The sequence below is a fragment of the Pelecanus crispus genome, chromosome 4, assembly GCF_030463565.1.
Source record: "Pelecanus crispus isolate bPelCri1 chromosome 4, bPelCri1.pri, whole genome shotgun sequence".
Lineage (NCBI taxonomy): Eukaryota > Metazoa > Chordata > Aves > Pelecaniformes > Pelecanidae > Pelecanus > Pelecanus crispus.
In genome coordinates this window covers 53497846-53521354 of record NC_134646.1, presented here as the reverse complement: position 1 = coordinate 53521354, position 23509 = coordinate 53497846, and the positions used below count along the sequence as shown (strand labels likewise).

At 36.0% G+C, this 23509-nt stretch overlaps 1 protein-coding gene across 1 annotated transcript in view; it reads left to right on the top strand.

Annotated features, from left to right (window-relative positions):
• The window catches only part of MICU3 (mitochondrial calcium uptake family member 3), a 61750-nt gene extending 45215 nt beyond the window's left edge, over nucleotides 1–16535 (top strand). The window contains exons 11-14 of the mRNA XM_075709167.1: nucleotides 1776–1947; nucleotides 6528–6636; nucleotides 7560–7717; nucleotides 16405–16535. Coding sequence (XP_075565282.1) covers nucleotides 1776–1947; nucleotides 6528–6636; nucleotides 7560–7717; nucleotides 16405–16515 — 550 coding nt within the window. The 3' untranslated portion in view covers nucleotides 16516–16535. The remainder of the gene's footprint in view (nucleotides 1–1775; nucleotides 1948–6527; nucleotides 6637–7559; nucleotides 7718–16404) is intronic.
• The last annotated feature ends 6974 nt before the right edge of the window (nucleotides 16536–23509 follow it).

Genomic DNA, 23509 nt, shown 5'->3' with positions numbered 1-23509 from the left:
ATACTTGCATGCTTGTTCTAATTAATGTGTATCATATTACTATACACATAGTTTATGCAGACATGTATATAAAGTTTATGTTCGCTTTGTGTGCGTTATATATACAAAGAGCAAAATAAAACAACAAATGGACCAACAATAAAAAGTCCTGTACTAGTGCTGCTGCACCTGCAAATTTTGTTAGCACTTTTGTGCGTAGTTGGTTTGGGGCGGGGAGGTTATACCCCAACCCTGTCCTTACTGGTATGTAGGAATTTTTTTCTTGGTTTTGAATTCCTCCTCTCCCCCACCCCGTTTGTCAGTGCTTTAAAAAAAACTTTGTGTGCATCTCTGCTTTTAGGGATATATTTAAATGTAAAGATTTTTATGAAGATATCATGTAGGCACCTTAGAACAAGCTTCTGGGCAAAAGTCAAAACACAATGGAAACTATTGGCTTAATTATTACACCAGTTAAAGTAGAATTTAAAAATATAGGGAGAGTGCCATAAAAACAGAGCCATAAAACTGTATGTTTCTGTGTGATTGAGAGAGATACAGTGTGTGGTTATTGTTTCCTCAGTAAATACTCCCAATACCTGTTGTCTTTATAGTTACCACTTAACTGTGCATTCTAATCAAACAGATGCTTGCAAAATATTTTGCCTTAAAATTATGTACGTCATGAAAAGTGTTCAGTATTTCACATAACATAAAAACTGTGTCATCAAGTGAAATCATGATGTGAGTTCAGAACAAGAACCAGAAAAGAAGGTAGTTTTGCAAAAGGCATCTAGTTAAAATGTCTATTGCTGTAAGATGTTGTGAATGCTAAAGAGGTCAAAACCTAGCAGACATATTCATGAAAGAGAAATCCATCAAGTTTTATTCAACGCTACTTTACGAGCTCAAAAAATTCATTATACTATGGATTGGTGAGGGAAATACTACTGTATGTTTACCTTGCACTTACACTTTTGCCTAGACATCCTTTTGATTTGAGCCCCTCATAGTTCTTAGAAGTCAAGTTACATATTAGGAAGGAGTGTTGCAGGCATCTATAGGATGGGAGCTCTTGGGAACCTGTAACAGGGAAGTGTTACAGGTTCTGGATGACAATCAGATGAACATGAGCTCCCAGTGCAGTACTGCCACCAGAGAGCTAATTTCATCCTTGGCTGTATAACTAGGACATCAAGCAGAATCAGAGTAGTTATATTTCCTTTTTATATATAGATGGATTTATACTTTATCCAGTTTTGGTGTCCAGAATATACTAAGTATATTGTTAAATTGGGAAGAGTTTATAGAAATATCATAAGAATAGTGAAGTATTAAAAAAAAAAAGTTTAGATTGAAAGGCTGCAAGAGCTCATCATACTTAGCTTGTTAAAAAGAGAAAGGTAAGGTTTAATCGCAATCTGTAAGTAACTATGTGGGGAGTAAATTTCAGGAATTCATTGAGTACCATGATGGAATTTTCAGTCTAGCATATAAAAATAAAGATCGGTGACCCACTGAAGAAGAAAATTAAGCAAACACAAACTAGAAGTAAATCAGAAATGTAAGTATTAAGTCATTTTAATCCTTACTAAAACACTTCATCTTTGAATTAAGATTGTTGTATTGATTAGAAAATAGGTCAACATAGGTGAGGGATTTACCAAATTTACCATCAGTGCTATGAAAAGGGAACTAATTGGTATAATGCTATTTGGCTTTATATTCTATGAGTCTTCTAAGGACATGAATAGTGAAATATAAAGTATTACTATTTCTTTATGTTTGTGCTTTAGATTTATGGATAACCTACAAACTGAGGTTCTAGAGATAGAATTCCTTTCCTACTCTAATGGGATGAACACCATCAGTGAGGAAGACTTTGCCCATATTCTTTTGAGGTATACAAACGTGGAAAATACATCAAGTTACCTGGAAAACATGCGCTGCAGGATTCCTGAAGAAAAGGTAATTGTTTAGCTAGGACAGCAGTGGGCCACAGCATCCAGTCCCAGTGTCATCAAGATGAAAACATAGCACTGTTGGACTGAATGAGATTCTGTCACTGAATTAATTAGCACCAGGAATTTATTCTGATGATAAGCTGTGTGTCTCATGTTTTTCAGATTCTTTGCTGAATACAAAATAGAAGAGTAAATAGCATAGAATTATGTTCCATAGGATTTAGCTAGTAATATTTTTGCAGTTTAGATAACAAAGCTTTATATTACATGAAAATTCAGTTTAAACAGCAAAAACCATAAGACTTGAAAAAGAACAATTTTCTAGCAATGAGGCATTAAAAAACCTTTTTTTTTCTTACTTCTCTTTTGCACTGCCACTGGAATAGCACCTCTTCAGAAATAACATTGACACCCTTTATATAGTTGTTTTATAGTCTTAATAATGGATTACTTCTATATAATTATTGATGGGTATGTGGTTCTTATTAATGACTGAAGAGATAGAAAAGATAATAAAAACAGTAAAGGTCATGAGGTAGATAGTCCTTCATTTGTTTAACAACAACTGTGTTGTCAGAAGTATATCTGAGAGAAATGTAGTGGCAACTATGCATCGATGGCAATTGATAGGATAACATTAAAAGTAGCCTTTCAGATAAGGGATGTTTTGGATATACTTCTGTTTGTGTTTACAGAGGGAGATCAGATTAATCTGTCCTAGAAATCTAATTCTTTCAATAGCTAGTATTTTGATAGCATTGACAGCAGAGCTTGTGAAGAAGAGTAATAAATTGTTTTGGACAGGTTTTTTTGTTTTTTTATTTGAGAAATTGCATTGTAATTTCAGTTCACAGAGTAATTAAGTAAGATCAGTCAGCTGACCTGATAGAAACACACTCCAAAAATCAACAGTTTTCTGTTCAAATTTCTGAATTATCTGATTCTTTCTGTGGTTGTACAGCAGTCACGTCCACTGAGAGGTAAATATAGCTGTGGAGTGGAAAGGGAAAGCAGGGCTGTCTCTTTTGCACCAAATAAGGTGTAAGATGAAGCGGGAAGATTGGGATCAGAGTTCCTGCTCGCTGACCCTTTGGGAGTTCCCAGTCTAGCTGCTGAGGCGCCCAGTTCTAACTACTCTAAAAGGTCTGCGCAGCTTTCAATATTGAAAACTAAGACAATGCAACAGCAATGGTATAAAGCATTTTTTGCTTGGTTCCCAGATGTTTTTTACTTAGGATGAAATCAAGATTTCCATATACATGGAAATCTGAAAAAAAAAATCACTTTGGGGCTTGTATAACAACAATGATGTAAGTATCACTTGGGTAACTGAAAAATAATGACAGTGATAGGTATAGAGATATACTTCTTTGAATGGCAAAGGTGAAGTTAAGTAAATATAAATACTGACTCTTTCTTTTAAACACAAGGAAGTATTCTTTGAAGTTCATCTCTAAGTTTTCGAAGTGCCACTGTTCTGATAGCAAGTCTTGCACAATAGTTTCCTCTTCTCATCTCTGATGGGACCATCAGCTAAGGAAAACTTCCACATAGAAAGCTGTGTCACTCAGTTACGGGTTTGCTTATGCTGTATTCTGGGAATATCCTGGCACTTGACCAGTGCCATATATCTGTATGTCATATGCTATACCTCCATTAAGTAAAACAAGACATTGCCATTTTCCATAGCTCCATATCACTGTTTTGGTAAATGTGCTATCAGTACTGTGGAAAAAGTAAATCCCTGTGACATCTCTTGTGCTGGCCACAGGCTTTTGAGAATGGGACTTGACCTTTTATTGCCATAGAGGTGTTGTTCATATGTTTGCACTGTTTTGCACTTGTAATAACATTATACTTCAAAAAGTATAAAATGTACTCTCTATTTTATTACAGTGGTATGCTGCAGTACTAATACAAACCAGAGGATTCCATTTAGAAGAAAAATCAGTCTAGCCTCTAAAGTAATGGGCAGCTACTCTCACAGTTGGCAATGTTAATCTTCCATGGCGCTGTATGTAGAAGCCTCAAAAGCAACGCGATGATCATTTGGCATACTGTAGTCATGTTAAAATGTTCAGCTGGCATGCTGCCTGCTCACAGGATATTTTCCTCCTTTTACTAACTAGATGCCAAGCAGTGATTCATTTAAGCTGACATCTTGAATTACTACAAATATCAGCTTCTAAGGAAAGTCTATGCATTTTTAACAGCATTGGTGCATTAATGTAACACATTTCTTTGCTGTAGTAAAATATAATCTGTCGAAATAAATAAAAAAGTTAGTTTCCTTTAACACAGAAAATAAATAGTTTCCAGTAGGAAACTTCTGGGATAGCTACACGTAGATAACTTTGTATGTCAAAATGCAAAGCATATGGCAAATGCAAAATGTTATTACAGTTACCAGTTGAACAAAATATGGTCCTAGGAAAGGAGAGAGAGAGAGTAGAATGCTCTATGCCCAACTGAGTGTCATTTTGCCTACCCTTCTGCCTCTTTTGTGTCCTTTGCTGTTTTTTCTTGAGGGGAAATAAACATGTATGATTGCAGATGATTTCAGCAGAAATTGTAGAACTCTAAAATGAAGCCAGATATTTTTCTCATTCCTAAAATGTTGTGGAGTATGTACAGTTCAGCCATGGACTGCAGGTGTGGCTCCTTTATCTCCCTGCTTCATCTCCAATGTCAACTCATGGCAGCAGTTTTCATCACTGCTGGAAACACAGAAGCTGCAGAAAGGCTTGTTTGTAGACCAGTGGTTCTCAGCCTTACCTATGCAAGGGCTACTTCCCATCTAGACTGATCATCTTCTCTCTAGCTACATGGAAAGAGCCAAGATTTTTGCAGTAGCCTGACCTCTTATAGTATCTTCCACATTCAGAATCTTTACAGACAAATTGCTGCAAATTAAGGATTTTTAAAAATCATTGTGAACCTACAAATCTCAGCTCAAGACTTTGATGGCCATTTTCTATTATCGCTATTTTGCCATAGTACCTGTGGGTCCTAGTTGGGGATTGAAGTTTCACTGATGTAGGTATTTCACAAATATGAGACAAAATTATTCCAGTCCCAGAGAGTTTTCAGTCTAAACAGAGTGCAAGAAACAGAACTTGGACATAAACTGTTAGGTGTCAAATGCAATGAAACAAGAAAATGGTATTGGTTAGTATTAGTAAATTAAGCTTTTAAGATAAAAATCCAAAGGAGAATAAGGAGGTGGTTCTGCTTGTGTCTATGAGTGTTTCCTCCCAATTGCAAAGGATGAAACAGAGAACAAATATGCTTGTTGAGAAAAGCAATTCATGGTGGATAAGGGTCAAGCTCTCCAATCAAATAGTTTATAAATCTTAGCTAGAGCTTAAGTAGGATCACTTAAGCAGTGGTTTACATCTCAAGTGGGTGGAGGCCTATTAAAGTCTTTTATTTTAACAATATTGTGTTGCTCTCCATGTTTACCACAGTACTTGCTGTCTCATATGGGTTTACACCCACCATCTGCCGTTTTCTCCTCTGCCACAAACCTACTTGAGTATGTTTTCTGTGTTCCACCATACCATAATGACTATGTATATCTTTGAGGAGAGATGTAGGTCAAGATGTTAGTTTGAACAGAAAGGTGCACAGGTCTTTCTGTTGTCTTCAGGTTTATTTTCAGAGAGAAGCCATTAAATCAGATAAAAGGATAAAAGCAGACAGAAGAGTAGCCAGGAATGATAGTTAAAGAAGGCCAGGGAGATCAAGGTTTGACGAAGAATGCCATCCTGTGTTCAGAATTGCTGACAGACCATGAAGAATGAGATATAGGCAATGGTCCTGGCTTAATTCAAAGTCTCTGTTTAAGGTGTCTTTCAAAATTGATTTAGGGATAGTTTATCGGTATTTGGATTTGTAGCTAAGATGAGAGAAAAGCAGAACAAATATAAGGAAAGAATCAAAAATAAGCTCCTTTAACAATAGCATTTTCAGAGGAACTTTCACAGAAGATATTCTGAAGTCTGGTCAAAATGCAAAAGATCTTTTAAAAAGCTGGACAAACCCTGCAATACTTGATACTTGGAGTATCAGCTGAATAGACCTAGGTGTCTAAATCTGGACATGTAAAAACTTCACCTTAAAGTACAGAGCTTAAGTTAGATCATAACATGTATTTATGAATTCATTCAATGTATTCATGGGAGCACACACGCTCACTTATATATAATAGTGGTTTGCAGGTTTTCAGTAGTTAACATATTCCAATATTCACACAAACCTAGACTCTTATTCTCAATATTAACTGCTGTATTGTAATAATCCTGGAATTCTTAAAGATTGCCTTCAGCAACGGAACAATATTTTTGACTGCTTTTTGGGTGTGAATTGCTATCTGTTGCAGTGACAAAGAGGAGAGACATCTTTCATTCATCAGGAGACTCCAATTCTTTGCTTTATTGACTTTATTGACTAAAATCTATTATTTTTCAATGGGTGTAGTATCTATTCTTAAATGAAATAGGTATATGTAACTGCAAGGTTTATTTATTCAGTGTCATCACTACTGATAATTCTTACGGTGCATATTGTTCTTTTATTTTTTAGGGTATCACATTTGATGAGTTTAGATCATTTTTCCAATTCTTGAACAACCTAGAAGACTTTACAATTGCAATGCAAATGTATAATTTTGCAAGTCGTTCCATAGGTCAAGGTAAGTATTTATATTTTTATAAAAATCTGCTGATTAAGATACAGAACTGTTGACACAAATACAAAAATGTTTTGTAATTCCTAGTTTGTAGTTTTAATGTCTCAGGTAAAAGGCTAAAAAGGCTAGGACTCCAGCTTTGAGAGGAGAAGGCGCAGTCATATCATAAGAGATATGATAAAGATTTATGAAGTCATAGAAGTGGTGGATAAGCTGAATGCAGGAGTCATCAAATCCTACAATACAAGAGTTAAGAGGCACTTGACGACACCAATAATAGATCGGTTTAAAGCAAACAAAAGCATTTCTTTACACAGTGGGCGTCTGGGCTTCTATGAAGGTTGTAGAAAGAAACAATGTCAGACGGTCCGAAGAGGGCTTAGGCAGATTTTTTTAACAAATCAGTAAGAGGGTGCTGAAAGAACTAGGCAGGTATGTACTGACTAAAATCCTTAATATAACAGTTGAGATGCTTGGGAAGTGCAAGGTGAAGAATATGTGAAGTGGTCAGACTTGTGTGCTCTCCTCAAGCAGCATCTTCATGGGTCTGACACAGTAACACCAGCATAGTCTTACCTCATGTGGCCTTACCAAAGGAGTACACTGTTTTCTCTGTGCTCTATTTCTTAGGTTCTGTGTCAATTAAGTAGACCCCATTAGTATATATGTAACATAGATTTAATTATAATATGATTTTCTAATTTTGTTCTTACGCATAGTATATGGACTGTGATCTTTTGTGTAAAATAATTGATACCAATTAAGTAGTATCATTTTATATCAGTTGAGAACTACTTGATTTAGAACTCTGAAATTCAACGCTAATTTTCACATTAAGTTAAAAGTTTACTAATGTTTCATAATATGTTGTCTACAAAGTAGGATTAATGTATTCTATTTTTTCTTCTGATGTTCTCTTTCTGCAGATGAATTCAAACGTGCTGTGTATGTAGCCACAGGTGTCAAGCTTTCACCACATTTGGTGAACACAGTGTTCAAGATTTTTGATGTCGACAGAGATGACCAGTTGAGTTATAAAGAATTTATTGGCATTATGAAAGACAGGCTCAATCGAGGGTTTAGGGTAAGGATTCTAATTTCTATAGTTATCTTAGTTGACTTTACTACTTACCAGTACTTACTTTAGCACCTGTAGCACCAGTAGGCTGCAAACCAACAGTGCAGTGCGTATGTTTAAAGACATATGTTCTGTAGAAATTCTGAAGCAGTCTCTAAGATAAATTCTTTCTTAAATTCATGATTTTTTTATTAGAAAGCAATAAATAGAGGACATAATATATCTTTATCGTACACAAACCAAAGTGGAGATGAGAAATCCTCTGCATGCTATAATTTCTTCTGTATTGTGTGATTGATAGATTGGCATTAAGAATTTTAACAAGGGTGGCAATTATGTCTGGGTTGTTTGCAGGGATAAGAGAATTTGTCTCCCTCAAACTGAGGCAGTTTAGTTAAAGGTCAACCATTGACTCTTCTAAAACATTATTTAAAATACCAGGCGTTGACAATGACTGTTGGAAAGAGTTGCAGCAGAACACGGTTTTAATTTTCAAATAAAGAATTAGTGAAGCGGTGCTGAACCGTGCTGTATTCTAGTTCAAAGTTGCTTTTGATAATTTAACCCTGTATCTAATATATTAAATTACAAGGAGCTAGAGGGCAGGAAATTACTGGCAGAAAACTTTCATAGGGAACAAGCTTGTAAATCGTGCTTTGCCTTTTAGGTGAATAGATAGGCCTTGCTGCCCTCTTCAGGTTCTGTGTAGTACAGGGGAATTTTATAGTAGCAGAAAAATTTTTAAGTAGAGTATGATCAATAAAAGTCACTTTTTTTTCTTCAGGTGTTAACATTTTTAACTAAATATAAAATGGTGTTCTTACTGACAACCTAATCCCTTAGACATAAATCTTAAACTGTATTATGGTTCCTAAATTCACATTTTAGTGTTATTTCAGTAATGTAATTTTAGCCATTTTTCGTTAGCTTCCTAAATAGAATTTTAGAACTTTCTGTGAAGTGGTGTTGAGTCTAATAGTTTACTTGTTACTTTTGTAATATTATGATCAAATGTAAAATGTGGATAACAACCACTTCATTCGTAACAAACTTACTTCCTTGTTGGTCCTCAATTCCTTTTAGTATGGTGTGGGAATGATGATTGTTTCATAACTGTTTCAAGATGTTCAGCTATATGTTTTAATTGTTTACTAATTGTAAGTGTGCAGTGTATGTTAATTTAACCAGAAAACAGTCTGCTTACTAAGTAATTCTTGTAAATGTATTACATGTTTCTATTTCACAAAATGCATGACAGAAATCACATATAATCCTTAAGAGTCTATATCATCCAGCACTATTCAGTCTTATGCATGTATCTTTCTTTTGCCTAGGCCACTACAAAATACTCCAGTGGACTGTAAAAGAGCTATAAAGAATAGCCAAGGGTGTTGAGAAGAATAGCACGGTCTTTCATAAATGATGTGTCTAATTTTAATTGTCTAATATGTCTAATCTCCTGGATTGCATAGGAGGTCATCATGATTTGGTCCTACAATTCAGTTATATTCAGACATGCCTACATGCAGACTTCTTAGATTATTCAGAAAAATGCATCCTCTTCACTAACCAGTAGTATTCCAAGACAATTGCAGTACCAAATTTAGGAATTACAATTTCCAGTAAGTTTTCCTAAGTGTCACACAATCTGATTTTTCCAAGAGCAAGTAGTAGTAAAAACTCTGCAAAAATTAGCCTTATCTGTTTAATAAACACCCCCCACTCACCCCAATCTTTGTTTAGAATGAAAACAAGAAAACACATTAAGAACCTTTTGCTCAGAACAAATTGGCAGAAAGTGTCATTAATTGCTTCCTGTAGTTTGTACATTAAAAGTTACACAGTATTTAGTGTGGCCAGAACAAGTAAAAGTTTACCCTCTTGCTCCTACAATGTGGAGGGCTGAAATGTTGTCTTGTGCTAAATCAAAACTAACAAATCACTAACTTTTTCTTTGTTAATAACTGTGTTTCAAATCTATGTTAAGATTTGGTCAGTTCCATTATACAGATAAAAAAAACATTATAGCTTCTGCTTATGCAGTATTTTGTAGCAACATGGAATTTTTTTTCGTGAGAAATTTGAGCCTATTTATGAAGTGTAAATGCTGGTTTTTAATGTTAAGTATCCTACAATTAATGTCTGCCCAAATCAATGCCATCTCTGATTATCACTCTAAAAACATTTAAAAATAACAGTTTAAAATAGGCCTGTGATTTGAAGTACAATTTTTAGCCTCTACTTAGTAATTCAACTTTTTTAAAAGTTATTTTACTAAAATGTTTGCCCAGAAGAATCTTGAGGGCATACAGAGCTTGGTACTAGGACCGTGTATTTTAGAAAAGAGCATTTTGTAGTTACATAGTGTAACTAAAGCAAACGTATTTAAGAGCAAAGAGTTACATAAGTCCAACGAAACTGGAGTTCTGCAAGGTCAGTCAGTACCTACCAGCTTTGTCCTATTTAAAAGCTTAACATTAACCATAAACATATAAACTTGAGGAAGGTCAGGTACTCCCTTTATAGGAACATAATAAATACTCATTTTAACATATATTTTAGATATGTTTTTGGAAAATTAAATGTCTTAAAGAGGTCATCAAATGAAATTTCTCTCTTTCTGGAATACAGTATTAAAATCAGAAACCTTTTTTGGTTTTAGTAGTTTGAAACAAACTAGTATATTAAGCTGCCATCAAGTGGTCAGTCAGAGTATTGCCATAAACTTACTAAAACGTGCAGACATGAAAAGCTTTATTTTTGCTTGCTGTTTGGTTTAAAATAGTTATTTCCTTTCTTTTATTTTAATTTAAAAATATTTAAGAAGATTCCCTTTCCTTTATAAGTTCCATTTTTAAACTGAAAGATTTGGAACTTAATGACTAAATTATAAACATTGTATCTAGCACATAGTATACTGTATCTTCTAGCTATTCGTCACTTAAAGCCATTTTTTTGTATTTTCATGATACTGTTGTCTTACGCTTACCTCTGGCTGCCTTCACGTGTTGTCTGCATCTGCGCACTTCTCCATCTTCTGCTCCACAGGGCTACAAACCTATACAGAGGTATACTACTTTCAAATCCTGCGTGAGGAAGGAACTCTATAGCAGATAAATGACGGTATGTGTTAGCCGCCCAGTCTGAGTGTGCTGGCATGCTTGCAGGAATGGCTGAATGTTAAACTGTCACTGCTTTGTTTCCCGTTCCAAAATTCAGGAATAGGTTACCTGACTGTAAGCAACGTAGTAGCTCAAAGCGTCACGTTGTGTTTTTGACTGAAGTAATAGAATTTTATTCTGGAGTTGGCAATGACTGACTTGCACTGTCACTGTTTTGTAAGCCAGCTGCGATTTTGTACTATGTTTGAAATAAGGAAAAGTATTCTTCCATAGTTTCTGTTGCTGTTTTCTGTTTGTCCTGTGACCACTTTTCAAATAATTTCTCAGGTACCTATAGCTAATAAGTATTTACCAATGAAGACTGTAGAGGCAGATTTTTCTTCCTGAGAGACTGTTAGTAACTTGATTGTACTTCAATTTATACAGTTACACTTTTGAAAACAATAATGTGTTTTTGGATCGATTAATGTTACACCAGCAATTTTCAAAAATCGGCACTGTGCCCAACACATGATCACCATGGCTGTTTCTGCATATCCACTACATGAATATTCATTCTTACAATTAGATTGTACTGTGGGTTCCAGTGTAAAAACTAGGGTGTGCATATTCTGTAGCCATACTGTGAAACTGTCACACGGTGGACACAGCAGAAATGTGTTAGCAGAGATTCCTCTTCTTACATAAAGCAAGAGTTTGCTCCTTTGCAGTTTTAAGATTTTGGCGCCAGCCCATTTTTCCTGTTTATATTTATAGACTTTCCCGTAGTGGCTATGAAGGCTGTTAACAGCTCATGTAGGTCCCAGATGTATTATTTTGCAGAGGGCAGGAACAGAGATGCACGCCGTGACAAACAAGGCCCGATGGCCAGTGCTCTGGTGTGAGTGGACCTTGTGGAGCTGCCAGCACACCTCGTGCTCCTGAGCCAGGAGGGTTTCACTGTCGTTCGCCTGCTGGTTTTAATTCTGTGACACAATATTAAGCTGAGATTTCTTGTTGAATAACTATTTTCAGATGACTCCATACATCAGCATACTGGCATCTGACCTTCTGAATCCTCCCCTTTCCTATCATATGCCTCTCCGAGCACTTGTGTGCCACTGAGCATGCTGGGCATCTGGTTTAAATCTTTCTTCCCTAACTCTGAAACAGCATGGCAGGAAAGCGAGGAATGTAGGCACACTAAGCAGAAGTTTCTTGGATTCTGGTTATCTGGGGTGATGGCTGGCTTCCAGCACAGTGGAAAATGTAAGTCTGTAAGGATGAGAGGTGGGGTCCATTTACCCAGACTGGTAGCCCACCAGCTCACCAGTCCCACTGATGTTTTCTTTTTGTAGACCCCTGTGCAAGATAGGTAAGGGAGATGGAATATATCTAAACTATTGACCTATTCCCATGGCACAGCATGTCACATACCCCAAACTGTGTTCTTTGGGACTCTTCATGCCTTTTTTTTTTTTTTTTTTTCTCCTCAGTGAAGTGTCACATCTTTTAAACAGGCTGGTTCTTTGAAATTCAGCAGTAAAGATGGCTTGGGGCACGTCCAGGCTTACGCAAGACAAGTTCCATTTGATCAGCAAACACTCTTCTCGTACATATATCATTTAGCATCCATAGGATTATTTCTTTATTATTTTGATTAACTATTAACATTTTTTTAAATTATACTTCCTCTTTATGAGTATAACCCAAATACTGAAGCATTGTACTAATATGTGAGGAACAGAAAAGGAAATTTGATCTTAACAAAGCATCTGGTTTCTGGGAAGTGGGAATGTGTACTGGGAAGTATAAATGACTATATGAAATAGCTAAACCAACATTTTAGTAATCCAGCTCACCAGTACTGTAGGAGGAAATTCATGGCTGTAGATTAATTTTATGTAACTTCATCCCTTTGAAACTTTTGACTCTCAAAACTTCCTTTCTTCTTTTGCCATGTCTTTTTAAAAATCATTTTAGGAGTACTTTATCTTTTTGTCCCCACTAATTCTGCCACAATCTACATTGTAGTTGCATATCAAGTATTGTTTAAACTGTAAATTTTTCAAGATATGGAACACAGCTGCTCGCTCACCCTCCCCTCGCCCCCCCCCCCCCCCCAGTGGGATGGGTGAGAGAACTGGAAGGGCAAAAGTACGAAAACTCACAGCTTGAGGTAAGAACAGTTTGATAATTGAAATAAAATAAAATAATAATAGTAATAATAATAAATTGTAGTGAAAAGGAAAACAACAAAAAATAGAGCGGGGAACAAAACCCAGGAAAAACAAGTGATGCGACCACTCGCCACCCACCGATTGATGCCCAGCCTGTCCCTGAGCAGCGATCGCTGCCTCCCAGCCAATTCCCCCCTCAGTTTCTATACTGAGCATGACGTCATATGGTATGGAATAGCCCTTTGGCCAGTTTGGGTCAGCTGTCCTGGCTGTGCCCCCTCCCAGCTTCTTGCACACCTGGCAGAGCATGGGAAGCTGCAAAGTCCTTGACTAACATAAGCAGTACTTAGCAACAACTAAAACATCAGTGTGTTATCAACATTATGCTCATACTAAATCTAAAACACAGCACTATGCCCGCTGCTAGGAAGAAAATTAACTCTATCCCAGCCGAAACCAGGACAAAACCTCAAATATATAAAATTCCCTCATCCCTGCAGACACATTAGTCAGCTACTGCTCTTCACTTGAGCAACTTCTCCTTGTCTCTTGTGATGAATTACAGTAACATATCAATTTGTTAGCTATTCTGAGTTCCTTTTTGTGCAAATCTTAACTTACAGTATTTCTTTAAATTTGTTGTAAATATTTATTAAAGTTTGTTGCAAATGTCAGTTAATGGAAATGGAAACTGTAGCCAAAATACATGTGAAGTGATTTGGAGTTAGTTACTGTGGAGGAGAACGGAACTAATTCTGTCATTGTCATACAGTGTGGAGTGAAAGTGAATTTACATAATTCTAAAAATAATTATTTTCTATTTAGTTTATAAATCGGAAAGATAGTAAAAACGGACTCATTGGAGATTTGAAATTGAACAGTTTCAATTGGGTAATTAAATTTCAGTCTGATGTCCAAAAAACACATAAATGTGTGGGAAATACAAAAATGTGCTGCAATTACATCCCGAAGTTAGGTGCAGTACAATAACTCTTAATTTTACTTTGTTCCAAATATAAATGTACAGATCATTGCCTGTGCTTTGATATACTTTCTGTGGTAAACGTAGAGCTCTGATGGAAGAGATTAAGATACTTGGCATATGTACCATAGATTATACCATACTTTGAATCTGCACCCTGAAAAGGGATAAACAGCACATTGTGCTGTACGTTACGTATCTCTAAATTGCACTAATGCAATTTACTTAACAGCGTAAAGAATGTCATACCCTTATAATAAATAATGAAAATCTGTCCTTGGGGAATAACTGTACAAGCTCTGTGTGGTCCAAGCAGCTGGCAACGTTCTTGGAGCGCTTGTCTTCCTGCATTGCTTGCCCTGCAGGGCACACAGCCTGACTCTGCATCGGCAGGTACTCCTTTGCATACACTGCAGGGAGAACAGAAAAAAAACACTTTAGTAGAGAACTGCCTAATAGAGCTGAGGGGAGAACTCTACTTCGAATGCCTTATGGAAGGGTTATCTAGGAAGTTTCTAACAAAGCCCTTTCAAAGTTAGTTTCTGAAGAAGGATGCTAGAGGCCAACTTCAGGAAAGATTCAAGTCCTGTTGAAAGTACTGTTCGCTAAATTATTTGTGTGCTCCGTAACTGTAATAGATACTTAACCTATAATTCCAATTTTGTTCACTTCTAAAGTATTGAAAATAAATATTGTATGTCACAATTGTAAATCTAGAAAATAAGTTGTAAAGTCCAGTCATTTCTTGAAAATCTTACAAATTTTGCATTAAAAGAACTGTTTTCTAGATGTTCTGAATTTTGTGGGGCTTCTAGATTTCCAGTGAAAGGTTTTTAGGAAGTAATAGTTAATAGCTACAAACAGAGTCTTGGGACTGATTGGGGAAGGAAATTTCATTTTGCGAAAGACATGAAAGACTCAAGCATGGATTCAGAACCTCACTGCTAGTCATGTTTCAACAATAAATTGCTGTCTTCTATAAATACTTCATTCAGTCAAGCAACATTAAGATGTGTCATGTAGTTAATATTTTGAAAGCTTTTAACTTCCATGCTTTCCTACTATGCAGTAGTTGAATACATCTATCATAAGAGATAGCTTTATTAAAAAAAACTGAAGAGGCTGTTACTTACTAGTTGAAGAGACTGTTGCTTACCTCTTTAAAGCAAATAAAGTGGGAAGTGTGTGATAGGCACGCCTTACTGACTCATCTTACAAAAGTAACTGGAAATTACAGAACCCAGACTTTTGATCCTAAAACTGGCTAGAACCTTAAAAACATACCTGGATACAGTGGGAGGAAAATGTGCCAGTGAAATGTGAAAGCATTGCAGAGTGTGTGGACAAAATGTTCTTTCTATGGTTTTGCTACACTGAGAGTAGATACAACAATAATGCATACATTAGAAATAAGTAGATGAACAGTTAATGTACTTCCGTGTTTCTTTTACTGATTTTCATGAACATTTCTCTGAACCTGTTTCATAAAATAAAAAATAAATGCATATCTCAAAGCACTGGTTAATCAACTGAATGTGCTTTTCTTAAATAATGCAATGCATTTTGCAAGTAATGCATTTTTTTAATAAGACTGACCATACATCTCAGCTAAATTATGCATTAATGTAAATATCGTTTCTAATATTTCACTTAAAGTCTGGATTATATACTGCTGTGGATTAGATTGTTTTCTGAATATTTACAACTCCTGCATAATGTTCTACGCTTTTTAATTTTACAAGATGAGTAATAAGAATAAATAAAGCATAGGCTTCACTCTCTAATGGTTGGTTATAAAATACTGCAATGCCGCAATATTTTTAACTTCTTCACTCAGTTCAACCAAAACAAGCTATCAGACAATCTCTCACCTTGACACTGTAACTGTTCACCTCCAGATACTGGACTTAATTTCTAAGATGGATTACAATTTAAAATTACTTGTAAATGCTTCTGACTTATCTACAGTTACAATTTATGTTCCTTAATTGGCCTCTTTCCTCAGTTGATGTAATATTTAGCCCCTCTCCATCTTTCTGTACTTACTGTCAAAATAGGCTTGTGAAGTTAGGAATAGCAGAAGAAATAATGAAATCCAGTGTTAAGCAAGAAACAAAACTAGAGAGAAAGCAAGACATATCTGAATAAAAAGGAAATCCTTTCTTACAGCTTTTAATATACATAGGCTATTTGTTGAATGCTAACTGTGTGCTGTGAGGCGAGGATGCATTCTGAATACTTAACCTATGTATAGATTTATAACCATCATTTTACAGAAATACTTCTGAGCCATATAAGTGCTTGATCTTTCATGATTTTAATATTAAAACATATATCTAGTTTGTATGAGTGTGAGTCAATTTTAATGTAATAGGAAGGAATTTAGTGAACGATACCTTTTTCCATTTGTCTATTTTTCACTTTTCACAGGAGACTCCAAAGCATGGTTGGAAGGAATATTACTCTTGTGTGATGACTGTAACCAGTGAACATCTCAGAGATCTATGGAAGCAATTTCGGAGACGAGATATGCTGAGATAAAGGAAGAAAGAAGGATTATCTGCACTGGCTAGAACTATTTATTCCTATGAATTCTTAATGAAGAACAAACTAACCCAGGTGAATCGTGAATTGCCCAGCTGCAGTAGAAAACGCAGGACTTCTTTTGACTTAATGTAGTGATCATCAACTCTTACAACCGCTTTTAAGTACGTATTTTATTTAAACAACAAACTATCACCTGATTGGCGGAGGTCTTTTTTTTACGAGTACATTTTTAATATTATTTTTTATTATTTTGAGATATGTTTGTCATTTAAAAGAAAACAAAAATAAGTTTTACACCTGGGTAGGCAAACATTTTGGCAATGAAGAGAGACTGCCCCGCATCAGCTTAGACTGTGAATTTGCTTTCAGAAGAGCACTATGAAAAGTTTGTGCTAAATTGGGAATGAGAATACATTAAGTAGCATAACAATTATATACGAGTTGAATGTACAAATTAAATTCATAGAAGCTAACAAAGCTGTTACTTTAGAAAGAGTAAAGCTGTTACGGGTTATAATGTGAATTGTAGGTATTTACCTCAGAAGGGTACTGTATGGACTATAATGTTCAGATTCTCTGAGTCTTACTATTATGTTTATTAATTTATCCTTTAAAAAAAAGTAGTACAGATTTTAGGATGTCTTATGAGCAGTATGTTGAAGAAAAGTCAAAATGTTCAAATTCACGTTAAGTAACACACAGTTTGTAATATTTATTAGAAATTTTATTGCCATACATATAAATTCACTGATACATTTCTGGTAGAGTAAATCTTCATGTGTTTCTTGTGAATAGTGCACTTTTATATGAAGTAAGATGTGGCACTGAGTAGAAGTTATAGTTGTTTAATTTGCTACTCTGGAATGCAGTATCTGAAAAATAGGTAACTAACTTGTGTTTGTGTCAAACAAAAAAGCAAAACAAAACATGAATGCATGCAGCAGTACAGAGCAACACTCACTAAGTAATGTTACTTGAATATTACGCATCAAATATTAGACATAAATTAGGCCTTACAAAGTTTATGGAGACTACAGGCAATCAGTAGCCACCATGACCTTTCATGCCCTATAGGTTTAGATGTTGCCTGATCGGTGGTAAGGACACTTATATTTGGCTTTCATATTCTCTAAATTTTTTCTTTGCTATTCAGCAGCAGCATTTTTCCTTACTCCCTTTTAAGATGATTGTTAGGCGGTATGAATTAAACCCAAACAAACACGAACATATTTCTTACATCCTTCTTGAAAAGGTTCACGGGACATTAAATAAGTCTGTATCTACTTAGGACCAATCTGTGCCTTGAAATATTTCTAGCTGAATACACACACACTAAAACTAAGGTCAATAAATTGTTATCGGAAAGGCAAATATTTGGTGGAGTCTGACAATTAAAATAGAACCAAAGGAGTGGTTTTAAATCTTTTATTATTCCAAATACCTGTAAGCAAACTTCTCAAAATTGTATTTAATGCACATGTTGCTCAAATACCATCTTACCTCACACATGAATGGAAAAGATGTATAGCATCTGTGTAAGTACACCTAAGTTTAGAAATGTTTAATTTATAATAAGGTTTATCTCTGCTAAAAATAAAAAAAAAATGAAAAGGAAGATGTTTTTTGAGAAATTCCACTCTGGGAATCTTAGAAAAAAAAATGTGCTAGCTGTGGCTTTTATCTGAGAAAAAGCCAGTTCAGAAAGCTTCTGAAGAATGCTGCTTTAGTCAATATTTCATAATAAATACTTACCAAATTTCCATCTTGGTGTCCTTAAACTACCGACAGCAAGAAAAATCAAATAAATTGGGATAAAGACACAACAGAACATGGATAAGCTGCAATCCCTGTGTGATCATTTAGGGAATTAATTGTATTCAATGTATCGTCTTGGTACGGAGAACTGTCTCACTGCTTCTTGTCAGCATATGCAAAACCCAATTTGCTACTTCAGTGATGAAGGACAAAATATGGGAAGAAAGGATAGGGAGTTATTGAAGGGGTTCCCGTCCTTCGTCTTCATTCACTACAAGTCCACTCACAGTGATCCTCCCCTTGGAGGAAGCAGCAGCACCATCATCATTTTGCTCCTCCACTGCCCTAGGCACTTTGCTTTTATGGCTGGCTTGAGACAATTTTATCACTTTTCTATATATTTCCTAACTATAGTCACTTAATATAAAATAGAATGTGAAAGTGTCAGATTAGTTTTTAAGAGTATTTTTTTCTCATGTTTAATAATAAGTTATTTAATATGAATATATGCATATAATAGTCTTGTTTATTTCAAAATAAATGCACTTGAAACTAATTTCCTTTGTGGTGTATATCATTCAAATTCTCTTGTCATAAAAAATTCTTTTTTTGCGTAACATCAATGTACAAGTGCTTTGAATTAGAGCATCACCATCACCAAAATGTAGACTTTTTTTCTTCTTTTGGTCATTTCATAGATAGCTTTACTTTTCTGCCACAGAATTCTGTATAAAAGAGCTGGAAGTGCAAGGACAGACAGGTGAAAACAAAGCAGGATAATGGGACATGCCATCTGCTATAGAGGCACCCCTCGGACAGGCAGCAGTCACTGTGCACAATAAAACCTTATTCAAAATCTGCCAAATTCCTGGCAGCAGAGAGAAGTTGTGTGGTGCAACTAAATTATGTGAAAAGTTGCATAAATGAAGGCTTCTTGTAAAAACAGCTCTTGTTCTCTTCTCTAAGCTAAGAAACCTGTAATAATGTAAGATCATTCAGTGGATGCTTAGGAACCTCCCGCTGATGCCCAGACCAGCTGTAAATTGTGATAAAATGCTAAGTGTTAAACCTGCAGCTTTGGGTAGCTTTGTGATATTAACTTTTATCTGAGCTCTCACAAATTCCTAGTTCCCAGCAGATTATCCTGTACTGCAAGCTGCTCCGTGGTATTCTTCTTCTGACGTTTAAGATCACACCGGCAGTTTCCCTCCTTGCACATTTTGGCAGTAAGTCAATATAAATTACTTCCACTGCAGATTCTTGTGGTGTATGACACAGAAAGTTACCAGCCTGAAGAAAAAGAAACACTATTTAACAGTGCAGCAGATTGTTGGTCATACTGCCTGGTTTCTATAGTTACTTGATCTTTTCTACCTAAGTATCTGGATAAAGATGCATTGAAATAAAATGGGAAAAAAGATGACAAAGCAATTTTTCACTTTGATTTGACATTGCATAATGTTCTTTACATAATGATGTATCTTGCTCTCTTGTCCCACTGAGGACACTTTCAAGACAGTTTCTAGCAAAAGAACTCCAGACTAATACTTGCAGAAGGAAAAGAATCAGAACAAAAGCTCACTATTCAAAAATGAATCTGAAACAAAACTAATTTGTCGCAACACAAAGTCTGAAATCCCCTTAAAATCAAGCCAGTAGTAATACAAATATTTTCTAATATACGTGAGCTTTGAACTTAAGAGTATTTTCCCTGTATCTGAAAATCCATTAAAGCATTTGGCACCTGGAACCTGTCAGCAGATGGTGCCCTTAGATATATTATACTCTTTTTTTACACATACAATTAAATACATGGGGGTGTGCTTTCAAACTTGAATGGGTAATGTTAATTTTTACCACTAGTTTGACTTACAAATTCCTCCCACAGAGGAACATTATTATTAGCTAGGAGCGTTCCATAAAAATACTAGTACCCACTTGAAAATTTTAATGTAAAATATCTGATTTTATATATATATAAACATTCATAGAAACAGCAATGTATTAAATGTATTTAAGTTTTAGTATTTTTTGTTTATTCAATGTTTATTTATATGTTTATTCAATGTAAGCAAATAAACTATTACTCTTCATTTTTTTTAAAAAGTACACAGAGTTGAGTTACCTATTTATATGTCCACCTTAATTGAAAATGAAATGAAATATGAAATGAAATGGAATTAAATGAAATTAATATCATTGCACAGGAACTTTTCCAGTTCCTGTTTCATAGCTATCCATTGCAAGTAACTTTTCATTTACAGTTTTCTTCTGACAACAAGTTTATAATCTTTCTCCTTTTTAAGCAGCCATACCCATAAGCCATGATGTTTTAATAACTGTTTCTACTGTCAAACGGGTTTAGGTGATTTGCCTGAGGTTGTAAGTTCTGGTTTGAAACAATGAACTCTAACTCACTCCAACACTGATTCAGAAGCTACCACCTAGATTCAAAAGAGTGTGGTGCTGTAAAAATAAACTTTCAAGTATTCAAATCTCTGCACTAAAATACTGAGCCTGAAGTTAGTCACTTAGGGTCTCTTAATGGATCCATGCAGAGAATTGCATGAGATCTGTTTTAAATCGGCAAACTAGCTAAACTAGTTAACCAGGCAGTACTGAGTACAGGGGTGTCGTAAGATGTTGCTCCTAGGAGCTGTTGCATTCTCATGCACGTCTTTCGTGGCCAGCAGCACGTGTGTGACAGGGGCATGAGATGGCTCAGTTAGGAATTAACACAGGAAAAAAAAATCACCGCACATGTATGTATATATGTGGTTCAACTGAAACACCTCCCCGTTACAAAAGTGCTGGGGACAGCATATGAGAGGGAATGGAAATACATTGCCTGAAGCAGAGATGAAGAGCAGGATAATGGCAGTCTGGATTCAGAGAGACTTGAGCTCCTGCGGTAGTTGCTATCAAATTATGCTTCTTGCCAGAGATAACGTAGCTCATAAAGAGAATAATATGCCATTGCACTTGGAAACCGTATGACAAAACCCAGTACAAGGAGCAGGGACTGGAATCCAGAAGTCCCTGTGTTAGGCAAATGCACTGAGAGGCTGCCAAAGCATTTACTTTCTCTGGTCCTGTGAATCTTGCATCCTTTTCTATATCATTTCATAATGACAGTGGACAAATTGCCAAAACTGGCTTACAGACTGGCAATTAAAACACTTCCGTAGGAAGTGGAAAGAAAGAAATTGTGGCTGTCACTGCATTTTGTGCAGAGGCATATTCTGAAGATCCCCGGCAATAGAAAACATGAACACGGGCAGGTATCTCATCCCGGGACAACGATCAAACCTAGATGTGTGGCTAAGATACTGAGTGGCTCAGCCCTGTCAAGGCATTTCAGGGCGTTAGCTGTGTAAAAGTGGGTTTAAATTGCCTGATCTAAAAAAAAAAGAGGCTGTCAGACTGATAGTTTTACGTTTAGATGCCTGCTTTTGGAGTCAACCATTAAGCCACATAACTTGTGCTCCAAAAACCACTGGATCAGTGCACACAGACAGCGTGGGATGTCAGTAGATGGGATAAGGTTTCTTACACACAGCTCTTTAGGGGCTTTCTACTGTAGGGGTTGTGATTTTTGCCCAAGTAGAGAGACACGTACAGTAGAACTGGTTTAAATTTTTTGTGTTTCTCCCACCTTAAGTGGCAAAAGGGGAAGCAGGAGTGGAATGAAAGCTCCAGATGAATACATCTGGGGAAAAATAATGCAATGAAAAAATTACTGCTGAGAGTGATGGAACAGTGGGTGGATAATAAGCCCAAACACAACTTTAAACAACTTCCCTGAAGACAGACTCTGACAAATACAGTATTGTATCAATTCAGGGGTAGCAATCAAGAAATTCCAGGAAGGACTTCATTACTTGAAAAGGAACTAAATGAACCTCCCCTGTGGAGAGCCAGGCAAATTTCCACATTCTGGAAAAGTAAAAAAAAAAAAATAAAAAAATCATATGACAACAGTAAGGTTTGGGTATCCAAACAGTTGCAAACAATTAAGTACCTAGCTAGGATGAAGGGAGAGCAGGAGGATGAATACATCTGGGCCAGCCCTTCAATTCAAATACACCTGACAGCTAGACTGAGCCTGGAGAGGCTACTAAGCTGCTTGTTTTCATGTAGCTGGGAGCCACAAACTACACAGTATGGTACACAGATGGTACTTAACTCCAGCTGGGATGCAACATACATTTTCTAAGTGATATCTTACGCCAGAGATGTTGCAGAGAGATTTCTTTTTCTAAGTGTGGCAAGTGTGGTCCAACACCCAAACATTCTGGCAAGAAGGAAGCGGCACAGTCGCTGCCGTGAAGGGCAGAGAGCATCCCTGTAGAACCACGGGTTCCCCTAATTAGTGACACGTGTCTGTGTATTCCTGCTTCTAGCTGCTGGTCTCTGTATTGCACTTGTGTGAAGGCAAAAATTTATACTCCTGTGCTATTGTCCCTCCTCCTTTTGCTGCTCCACTGAATATGTGGGACACGTGGTGGGGGAGAAAGTATTCCACCGTATCAGATTGCTCACATAGAGGAGGAGATGTTCAGAGTCTATAAGCTGTAAGTTCCTCGTCAGATTCTCTGAAAAATACTTCTTAAATCGAGAGCATTTTGCTTGTGTGTTTATTTATCATTCACTGTATTCTGCATATACTTAGTCTGGTAGTTTTTAATTGACCAAATACTGTGCTTAAAATCATCAGGAACTTATTATGGGGTCATAAAATTAATCATGCTTTATAATTTTCAAACAGTTCTAGGACAGTAAATCTGTGACATCTTAAAATGATCTAATAATACGAGGTCTTATTTTTCCACACTCGGTTGTTGTAATGGTAGTCTTAAGAGTTCAGTGCAATTTTATAGCTGAAATGTAATGAGCTAGATACATATATGGTATTTCCAGCTACTCACCATAACCTGTGAATGGACAGTAAATGTGAACATCTGTGGCCAGCCTTGGATATTAAATCCTCAGGAGCCTAAATGAATGCTAAAGTAATTCCTTGACAAATGCTCTCTTACTGTAGTGCTGTGGTATTCAAATCACGTATATGTTAAGGAGAACACTTAATTTACATAATCGCTTTTGTTTCTTTTGTGGCTCATTTTAGTTTTTTATTCTTGGCTTGAAATTTTATGACCTTTCAAACTGGTACAAAACTGAGCTCTGAAGACACCCTATGCTAAATTATCAACAACAGATAATTTTTCTCTGC